The sequence below is a fragment of the Corvus cornix genome, chromosome 5 (genome assembly GCF_000738735.6).
Source record: "Corvus cornix cornix isolate S_Up_H32 chromosome 5, ASM73873v5, whole genome shotgun sequence".
Taxonomy (NCBI): Eukaryota; Metazoa; Chordata; class Aves; order Passeriformes; family Corvidae; genus Corvus; species Corvus cornix.
Window position 1 is genome coordinate 40,169,990 of NC_046335.1, and position 10,704 is coordinate 40,180,693.

The 10,704-nt window shown below is 45.9% G+C and overlaps 1 protein-coding gene across 1 annotated transcript; it reads left to right on the plus strand.

The window, feature by feature from the left end:
- Positions 1–5,916: 5,916 nt before the first annotated feature.
- FAM180B (family with sequence similarity 180 member B) lies at positions 5,917–10,456 on the plus strand. Its single transcript, XM_010410961.3, has 3 exons — positions 5,917–6,089; positions 7,968–8,035; positions 8,617–10,456. The coding sequence occupies exons 1-3, from the start codon at positions 6,023–6,025 to the stop codon at positions 9,076–9,078; spliced, it is 597 nt and encodes a 198-aa protein (XP_010409263.1). The 5' UTR covers positions 5,917–6,022; the 3' UTR covers positions 9,079–10,456.
- The last annotated feature ends 248 nt before the right edge of the window (positions 10,457–10,704 follow it).

A 10,704-nucleotide genomic window follows, 5' to 3' on the forward strand; every position in this document is an offset into this window, starting at 1 on the left:
TGAGCACTTGATAAGAGACTGCACTGAAGCAGCTGTGGAACTTGAGCAATGGGACAGCAGTTTCTTAGCTCCAGGATGGGTGTTGGGAAGATGCTAATAATATGGAAAACAGGAAAAGCCTGGGTAAATGGTTCTAATACAGTTCCTCTCAGGACAACACAAATGTACCTGGGTCCATACCAAAACAATTATGGAAATCTCTCTATTGTTTCCATGGGAATTAGGTCAGTGCCTTTTAAGGAGTTGCAGGTAACTTCTGATGTGACACTCCCTCAATCTGGCCTCTTCTTCACAATCAAGCAGTCTTTATTTTCTCCAGCATCTTCAGACTGCGCTTTTTTTCCTGCAGCCAAAAATATACCCCTCCCTTGTCTCATAAACAAAACTCTGTCTTTTTGTCAGTCTTCCAGTTATTTTGAGCTCTATGATACAATAACATTACCACTTTCTTTGCTCTTGTGGAAAATACAGTTTTTTTCCAAAAAAGCTGGAAAAATGCTGTTGTTCCAGTCCACCCACCACCTGTTTGAATGGGATTATGTTACAGCAGTCATCAATTAATAAAGTCCCTTGTCTTTGGTCCAGAAAATGCATAATTCTGTTCTGTGTTGGAAAGCTGACTGCCTTCATTTTGATCTGAAAACTATTGTGTAAGAGATTTCGTAAACTAATTCACAAGCTGTTTATAGAGATTCCCTGAATCAATACTTAAGCTTTTAAATTGTAACATCACTAATTAAAATAAAGGTTTGGGGTAGGTTAGAGTATGGAATGGAGGAAAGGATCGGACAATAGTAAATTCAATTAAGGAAAAAAAAATAAAGATCTGAACTGTATTCAAAGAATTGGGTTTCATATTTGTTTCCACCCCAGCCATGTAAGCATGGGCTGCTTAATTTTATTTTTTTCAATTTTTTTAGTGGTTGGTTGGTTGTTTTTTATTTTTAGGGTTTTTTTGTTTTGGTTTTTTTTTTAGGTTTGTTTTTTTTTTTATTTTGTTTCAGGCTGCTGTGGCCAGCAGTGTTTGGGATGTGACTCAACAGTGTTCTCTGGTTAAAATTCATAGCATTTACTATTCACCTTAAACATCACAGCTCTACATGGGAAGGAGAAGTGAACATAGATCAGCAGAAGTCTGGGGTTTTATACAATTCTTATCTCCATTTTGGGTCTGTCTTCAATTGAGCAGATTAAATAGGAAATGAACTTTTAGTTCTTTACAAGATATTCCACAGCTGGTTCTATTTTCTTTGCAGTGGCTCTCACAACATGTTGATGCCTATTGCACAAGACAGAAAAGTTCCTGATGCCGCTTCTATCACCATGCAAATTCTTTATAAATCACATTTCCTATCTATGTTCTCCTTCATCCCAGGTTGCTTGAGACACCACGCCGAGACTTATGGTCTATATATAATGAAAAATATATATTTCCCAGCATGATAAGTCAGAGGGCTGATGGTAGCAAGACCACAAGGAAATCTGCCTTTTAAAATTAATGTTTGTGCGGAGGGGGAATTTGATCCACATCAAGAAATGTCAGGCATGACATATTGTCAAGTTAGACAATATGCAAGGTTTGCTCAAGAATGTGTGTACTGGAAAAGTAGGCAGCCCTGTGGGAACAGGCATTGGCTTCAGGAGGTCTTTAATATGTGGAATAGTTGCTGGTGGACCTGAATCTCTTCTCATTAGTGAAGCTTGGGAGATCAAGAAGACATTTACATCAGCAATTTACTCACCTAGGCTCATTATCCCAGGGCACAAGAAGTTTCACAGCCTCACAAAGTACTGCCAGTGTTGGCACTCTGCCTCCTCCACTGTTCCTGAGCTCCAGGGGACGGACGTTCTGCTCGTGGAGCCTACTCACTCTGGGTTCCTTGTGGCTGGTGGACACTTGTGTTGGGGTTTTAGTTTAGTCTTAGTTTTTTTTTTTTTTTTCCCCTGTTAAAGGAATTTTCTCCCATATGCATGTTGCTAGGGGACAAATAGCTGTACTTAAGAAAGACAAAAAGGGGAGTGGGGTGGGCCTGGCTACTCCTTTGTCTACACCTGGGTGTGGGGGCAGTTCGCTCTGAGCGTCCGGAGAGAGAAGCTGCAGAGAAAGGAGCTGCTGCTTCTTTCTTTTTGGCCGTTCTTTCTTCCTGCTGGAAACAACGCCGGGACCCCAAAAGCCGCTTTCCCTGCCCTGCTGGAGACCGGGCTGTGGCTGCCCTGCCCCGCTGCTGCTTCGAGCTTTCGCTACGCTGTAGCCCTGCTCGCCTGCCTGCCTGGGCCTCCGTGGGGTTCTCCCATCTGGATACATCTCGTCTGCCACCCGGGATTTGCGTCGTCCCTGCCGTTCCAGCCTGCCGTTCCAGCCTGCTGTTCCTGAGAGCCCGGGATCAACTGCCCAGGTTTGTGAAGCCTTTGTTCCATCCCTTCCCGGGATCCCAGGGCACCGGTGCCGCGTGCTCCCGAGCTCGCTCCGGAGCGCCCCCTGCAGCCGCGGGGGAACCATCGCACCTGCCCTGCTCACCGGGAGCCGCCAGCGCCCCTGCCGGCTGCGAGCGGAACTGCCCGAGGGGAAAGGGCCTGACAGCCGAGAAGGCTGGCACTGGGTTTGTGATTGCTGTTACTGCCATAGTTGTTGTTGTTTTGTTTGACTGGTTATATACATATATATATATATAGTAAAGAACTGTTATTCCTATTTCCCACATCTTCGCCTAAAGGCCCTTGATTTTCAAAATATAATAACTTAGAGGGAAAAGGGGTTATATCTGCCACTTCAAGTGGGGGCTTCTGCCTTCCTTAGCAGACACCTGTCTTTCAAAACCGAGACACTTGCTTCGTGCTGGACAAGGCTGTGGTCAGCTTGGCCAAGCACAAAGCTCTCTTCCAAATCCTCTGTCCCTGCCTGTTGCGTACTGCTAGCTTCCATGAGGCTTGTTTGCTGGGTTGGATTCCCCAGCTGCAGGAGGATGTGGGATGAGATGTAAGTCAGATGTAGCTGATTTACAGACACACTATTCAGAAGAGAGATTTTCTGGTACTGAAGGGACAAATAGACTTCAGGCGATGACTCACAGTCACCATGTTGAGCTGAGTAGGTTTTGCTGGTGTTTTCCAGAACTCTGGCATTTCTCCCTACAGCCAGGCAAGCAGTCTGTCCTCCCTGAGGATGTGGCTATCAACAGTGTCAGGGTGTCCACCCACCTCATGGCCACACAGTCGGTATATGTCCTTATAACTGATCTCCACTCAAAATCCAGACAGGAATTTCAGCTGAGCCTGGCATTCCTGCAGAGCAGAGCTTATGGCACTGCTGAGGGACAGGCTGGATGACAGTATGTCACATATCACCCATCACACTTCATCCCATGATGTTTTCTCCAAGTTGTGCAAGGCCTGAGGGTGTCTGTTTGTGCAGTAGGTTTAGTGGGATGGGGCCCTCCCTGTCGCTTTTACACAGCTCATTATTCCTTCAAGCAGCTGATGCTGCTCACAAACTGAAACAAAAAGACAAGGAAAGCATCCTGATAAGGACTGGCAGCACCATACCTGGAAAATACCAGTATCAGAGAGGTCCTGTCTGGTTACAGTCAGCACTTCGCTCCTGCTTCCCTCAAGGTTTTCTTACTTCTTCCACTCCAGTGACTCAAACATCACCTTTTCTGGGAGTTATGTATGTCCTTCCTTACCTGAGCATCCCCCAGGCTGGGGAGTAATCTCCCCAAGTTCTGGGCAACATGATCAAAGCAAGTGATTTCTTCAATTCTATAAGCAGAATTTCCCTTTTGTAAATATCTCCCTGAAGTCCTATTTCAAAGAAACTTCCCTCCTAAAGAGTCTCTTCTGGTGCTGTATTAACCACACCTTGTACCTCAACCAGCATCCAATCGATTCCTGCAGTCTTTGATCCCTCTTACCTTGTTCTCATTTCCCATATTCCTGCTTCAGGAGGTCATGGTGAAAAAGAAGAAACCAGTCAAGGTGTCCCTGCCTAAACCTGTCTTGTGACGTTTTGAAACTGCTCCAACAACAGACGGTATGGCCAGGGGAGTGCAGAGTGGTAGGGCTGTGAATACCTGGCAAGAACAAAATCCTTCAGGAGGAGCAGGTGCACTGCCTAACATTGCAGTCGTACATGCAGGGACTCTGTGCAGCTGTCAGAAACTCAGCCTTGTTTCTGTGCAAGTATTGCTGTACAGACAGCTAAGGAATACATTTATCACTCTGAAATTGCCTTTCTGTGGGGGATAGTGAGGTAATTCTACAAAATTCCCCTAGCTCAAGGCAGCATCCACACTGATGCTTGTCCCTCACCTGCCACTGTGTCAGTCACCTGAGCACAGCCCCTGAGCCTCCTCTCTTCTCCCTCCCACCAACATGGCTATCCTCCTCTAGGCACTTCAGCTGCAAGCTGTTCCTAGGAAATTCTCCTGTTGGCAAAATCATGTACGGCTCTCACAGATGTTGGCCAAAATCCTGTTGGGCAATCCTCCTCATGTCATGTGCTGCAAGCTAGAGGGACGCTCTTTCATGGCCCACGAGACACGGGGTTTTTCTGTAGTGGCTTCTAGACAAAGTCATGTGTACACTGTGGACTAAAAGGGACTCTGGCACAAAGCAGAAGGCACATCAGCCTCACTGCATACATGGGCCATCAGTGTCTGCCTCTTGAGTAGCTTGTGATTCACAGTTTAATAAAAGAAAGGGATGCAGCTGAAGAATAAGCAGCAGAAAATAATGAAAAACAAAAGCAGCGCAGCGTGACTTGTTACCTAAGGCTATGACACAAACACAGGTCTTGTTCTGAATCCAAACTGAGGGGAAGAGTGGCTCTGCATGTTGTGGGCCCCTCTGTGACTCTTCCATTATGTGCTGCTTCTCTTGGCTGGTGTGAGTCCAGGTATTGCCAGGTACAGCTGCAGATGCTGAAAGTTTCGGAAGATTTGGTCCTTTGCACACAGACAATTTACCGGCCAGGACATCATCCCAGCCCTTAGTAAACTATCTGGTGACAGTATGTCCTGACTGATGTCCCATAACTTGCTGAGCAAGGGATGCATTTCAGCTTTACCTTCTCTCTTTTCTAGGCAGATTTTTTTCTTCCTTTAACCTGAGAGAGATGGTAGTAGTCCTTATTTACACATATTATTGCATATTCGTATAACCCTGGCATCACATACTGTGCCATACAGAGTAGAAATACAGAACAGTTTGACTGGGGATTTGGCACTAATACACGTGTAAAGATGTGTAGAGAACAGATACCTGCTGCAAAGGGAATCAGATGAAATTTTGTCTATGTGATTTAGAACATCTAAGGCCGACTGTGCTCATTGTAACCTAAAAGTCTGCTCAGAGGGGAGGACATGAGGTGCTAAAGCCTGAGCCACTGTGATACTCCGTGTTTGTTAGGTCACTGTACTGAGTTCCCCCTCCAGGGGGCTTGATACAGAACTAAACCAGTGACGTTTCTTCTGCCTGCTTGTATGTTTTGGCTGCTACTGCCCTTCCATGAATCTGCAGTCTGTTGTCCTTATCTGTTTGTGACATTCCGGGATTGTTTTCAGATTTTCGAACCCGGGAAAAAGGAAAACTGAAAATGAAGCAAAGGAGGCGAGCGGAAGGGTCACAGTATGTGACAGAGGCACAGTGCAGAGATGGAAGGGACTAGGGGGCCCTCCCTTCTTCCGAGGCAAACATATGTAGTGAAATTTCTTGCAACTAACAGTTTCCTATAATCATTGCAGCGGAAAGTCAGTCTTTGAAAAGAAAGCTTAAACAATTCTGCCAAAACCATCACAACAAAGTGTTCCAAGTTTCCAAAATATGATGGAAAATATCCTTCGGGGTTAGCAAGTTGAACTGCAAGCCCTTCCCAGGGCTGTGACCAGAAACACAGAAAGATGGATCCATTCCAGGAGAGGCTGCTGGGACCTGGAGCAGCAAGGGAAGACGCCACAGCGAGCTGCTGTGGCTCCAGGCGCGGCACCGTGGCGGAGCAGGCGGCAGCTGCTCCGGCTGTGCTGCCATGGCCCAGGCACAGCTCGGCTCCTGGCTGCTCCTGTGCGTGTTTGCTGCATCCCAGAGGCTGACAGGTAGGAAGAACATCTGCTAGCGACACGGCTCCTTGGCTTGGCACACCTTTGTGCAGTGCCATTTGTGGGATGCTTTGCCGCTCCTTCAAATGTGGCCCGGGGCCTCAGGCAGCTGCACTGGCACGGGAGAGAGCTGGAGTCCAGCTGGGGTGGTTTGCTGGTGGGGGTACTGGTACCTGCTTGCAGGTTGAAGACCTACTACTGTGTTCGGTGACAAGGGGAGGATTTTCTTGGGTCTCCACTGAAAAAAAGTCTCCTGCAATACTGTTTGTGGATTTTCCATATGCTTTTTTGGGGAAAAAAAAACCCTAAACCACCCAACCCTGTTGAGTGATAAAATAAGTAAGGAAGGATTTTCCCTTCCCCAGAGGATATTTATGTTATTATTTCAATACATTATCTGTTCTGTTTGCTAAATTTTTCTCTACTCAAAAATCTACTGCTGTGTATATTTATGAGGCAGTTACTCATAACAGCAGTTTGGCACCTATTCAACAAATGCACTGACTTTGCAGCCAGTCAAGCATCCCTCAGGAGAGGGATCTGTGAACCTTTTTATATAAAAAAGGAGGATCAGTTTGTAGAGACAAGAACAGCAAAGAAATTTTCAGATGATATGTTTTCACCTGAGCTAAAATGCTGGTACATCTATGGAGGAGTAGGAAAGAGAAGCTACATCCCTGCTCACATTCCAAAGCCACAGCTGGCTTGGATCACAGAGCCTGCAGCTGTGCAGAGAAACAAACTTCTGCATCCTGCAGGCTGGCAGTGCACTTCTCCAAGCAGCTCCTACATCTCCCTGAAAAGCTCCAATCAAAAATGGAAATTTGGAAATGGCTTTTGGTGGCAGTCATCATACACGTATAGTACTAAATAATTCTTTCTACTTTTTTATATGCACCTGCTGATGTTGACTCTCAAGTATTCAATGTAAATCCTCACTTTTTTTTAATATAAAAAAGCCTTCATCCATTTAAAAGTGAAAAAAAACCCCATAAATGTATCAGAGAGCTTACTATTTTATATGAGCTTTTTCCATTTCATGTTTCTTAACCCAAAGGATGAGTCTGTAAGAAGTAGAAGAGGGTCTTGACTACCTCATGACACTGATATTACAGAGGAGGGAGGGGATGCAGCCTCTCTCTCACAGTCCTGGACCAAGACTGCTTGTGTCTCCTTTTTCACACACACAAAAAATTAAATAAAATAAATGCAAACAGTTACAGCACTGTAAGTATTAGGAAATGAAAATTGAACAATTCTTAGGATTAACGTGACTTTCATATTCAAAACTTGCCATTCCTCTGGCCTCATATCCATTTTTCCCAGACTACATGATGTCATGTGTCCCAGCAAGTAATTAGCTGGACATCAAATGAGCCATAATGGATCTGACAAGGTTTCTCTTACCCTCACATTCCTCCAGCAGCAGAAGGCTAGGGAAGAAGTATAAAAACAGGATAAGCATCAGTGTATGTTTCTACCAGCAGCTTGAGGAGCCTGCCAGCACCCTCCCTCCATTAGGCAGCATTACTTTCTCCAGCAAAAACTGCTACACAAGCAAACCCCACCAGTTCAAACCCCATCCATTCTCAGTGTGAGAGGCTTCCTTGCTGCCTGTCAAAGCAGTGTCTTCACTGCTGTACGCTTTAGCTCTGTTGGCAGGACTAAGGGCTGTGGTATCCAAAACCTCGCCTCAACCACTGCTGCTTCTCTTAAAAAGCTTGTTTTGCTTATCAAAATCCCGTGGTCAGCATCTGTCATATTTGGCAAGCTGAGTGGTAGCTCAGGAATGTTGAAGACGTTATTGACAATCAAATGGCAAAACCAGTAAACAGAAATGTCTTGTGCTACCAAGTTCTGTCTGATGTCTTCCAGATGAACATCGTCACAGCGGCACCAACTCACCCCGTCGCGGCCCGGAGGACGCCGGCATCATGTTAGAGGTCTCCTGAGCACTGGGGGCCCTGGGCCGAGGCACTGTTAGTGCCCATGCTCCCACCTGCCTGCACGTAAAAACTCACCCGTTCTGTTTGTTCTCATCCCTGACGGATTTCGGGAGCCCCTGGAGAACGCCTCGGCGATGCCTAATGGCATTTGTGCTCCCTCCCACTGCGGGGTGCAGCCGAAGGGGGCTCTGCCCCACTCCGTGGCACCTCACGGGGTGTCCGCGGTGGGACAAGGGACCATCCCCGCTGGGTTCGGTGACTGCCCCGCAAGCGGCCAAGCCCCCGCCCGAGGCGGCCGCACCGGGGAGCTGCTGCAGGCGGGACTGCGGGGGGACAGGAGGGCGGGAGGCGAGAGCTGCACAGGTCCCACGGGGAAACGAGCTGTGGGGCCGGTCAGAAACGGGGTGTGGGGCTGGCGGAGAAGGACATGGAGTGGGACTAGGCGGCTCGGGAGGGAGCGGCCGCCTCTGGGCCCGCCCGAGATCTGGCAGCACTGCGGATGGCTTTGGTTTGCAGCTCGTTTGTGACTGATGGAGCTGTGCTGGGCTTTCCGTGAGAATGCTGCTCCTGTCTTCCAGATGCTCTGGGGAAGGCTGGATATTCAGGCCAACGGGACAATCCGGCTGCGGGATGAAGAGCTGGCCTCCCTACGCCCAGCACGGCGGTTCCTGCAGGTTTTGGAGGAGGAAGTTCCCAAAACACCGGCAGAGATTGAGCAGCATCTGACGTATTATTCACTGACTGACACCCCCTTGCCTCCAACAGAGTTTGACCGTCTCCTTTTCACCAGTGTTTACAGTGCCTACCAGGTTCGCTCCGTGCAAGGTCTGGATAAAACCCTCTGGATTCGCTTTTTCTCTCAGCTGGTTGATGAAATCTTCCGTGACCTGTGCAAGGGGCTCTGCCCTGCAAATACCACTCTCCTCCAGGCTTCTTGGCCTTGGAAGGAGAAGCCTTCACATTTAGCGTCCCTGAAATATTTCTATCGCTCTAACCTGCCCAGGACCAAGAGAGACACCTCACGAGGGAACCCACCATAGGAAGGGACACACCCGGCTTCAGCTGCATTCTTGGTTATTTTCAATGCTTTCCATAGCGTGCAGGACTTTGTATAAATATGTCACAACTTTTTGTCCTGCTTTCTGCACTGTGCTGGCAACCCTCTAAGGATTTATGCACAGGCTGTCATTTTTACATGAAAAAAGGACAAAACTGTAAAGCGCATTTCTCCCTTTCCTGATTTTTTGCTAAGTGGGCTGTGCTGAAGGGGGCAGTGCTATTTAGAAGTCTTATCTGTCTTGATCACTGACGTTACTGGAGAGATGGCTTGGAAGTATTTTTCCAGGGTATCTTGCTGGTGTCATAGCTGACTTCATTTCAAATAATTCAGTTCACCCTCCTTATATTCTCCCTGTGGTTTCAGACAAATACATGATCTTTTCTCCTCTCCAGTAAGCAGCCAAGCAGGTTTTGTTATGTTTCATGACGTAGGTCACATATTTAATTTCATTTTGCTCCTCATGTGGCATCGTATTCTATTTGTCAATAGCAATTTTCCATTCATATATTCATTCTTCTTTAAAAAGCAACCTGAAAATGTATGTATTCCATGAAGCTTTCTAGTATTTGCATATCATATTTACACGTATACACAGCTTTGTTTCAGTTATCATTTTGGAATATACTTTCTGAAATCTCATTTAAATTCTGAAGGATCGTGACCTAGTTATTTCTTCAGCAGATTTTGCCTTTCTTCTATACAGTTTTTTTTTTTTTTTTTGTACAGCTATGGCACTTTACAAGCCAAACATAATAAATACACAATCTCTATCTTCAAAATCAGAAATATAATTATTTTATAGAAGGACATCATTAACATTTCTCTGTCTTAAACACTGCAGTGTGGAATTAAATAAATGCAATTATCTGCTCAGGAGGGTTTTGACTTTAGTTCTTGTTGTTTCTATCAGATTTCCTGCTGCCACTACAGATACATTAATTTTGAACATCCATTGCATGTGCTTAGACAATGGGATCCATAATTCCCTTTCTATCAATATAATTTTTCCATGCTCAACAAAAGAGGCATGTGTGACTTTCAAAGTGGGAACTGCTAGCTTTTGACCTAGTTAATCTTCTTCCAAGCCACTGTAGCCCAACAGATGGTGAGGAGAAATGGTAAGGCAGGAACAAGAAGTCTGAAAGCAAGATGACACAGACAATGGTTTTAGAGGTCAGGTCAGGGTTATGACAGAAGGAGATAGATTTAAAGCAGGTTGTTTGTTGCTGGGTTTTTGTTTTGTGCATTTATTTGTTTCATTTTGGTTTGTGCTTTGGGGTTCTTTTTGTTTGTATCGTTATTTGTTTTCCACCCAAAAGGACATAGGAATTAAAATTAGAATTTTATTTGAAGTAAAACTTCTTGTCTCAACTAATGTTCTATTATTCTTATGGTGGATTTTTACATACCTCCAATCTCTACCCTTCATTGTTTTGCCAAATATGCCTCCAGTCTTTAATTTGCAGGACATGTATGGAGCGACAGAGGCAGTGAGCAAACCTCCAGTTTGAGCAGAGAATATCATCAAAAAGCTGAGCTGAGATGGCACTAGTGCATGAAAATACTGTCTTGCTGGAGAAGGTACAGCCTGAGCCATACAAATATA

Excerpts from the sequence above, each read along its gene's own strand:
- FAM180B (XM_010410961.3), top strand. The coding sequence starts at position 6,023 with ATGGCCCAGGCACAGCTCGGCTCCTGGCTGCTCCTGTGCGTGTTTGCT. Across the intron at positions 6,090-7,967 it reads TGCATCCCAGAGGCTGACAG|ATGAACATCGTCACAGCGGC; the intron begins GTAGGAAGAACA and ends GATGTCTTCCAG. Across the intron at positions 8,036-8,616 it reads ACGCCGGCATCATGTTAGAG|ATGCTCTGGGGAAGGCTGGA; the intron begins GTCTCCTGAGCA and ends CCTGTCTTCCAG.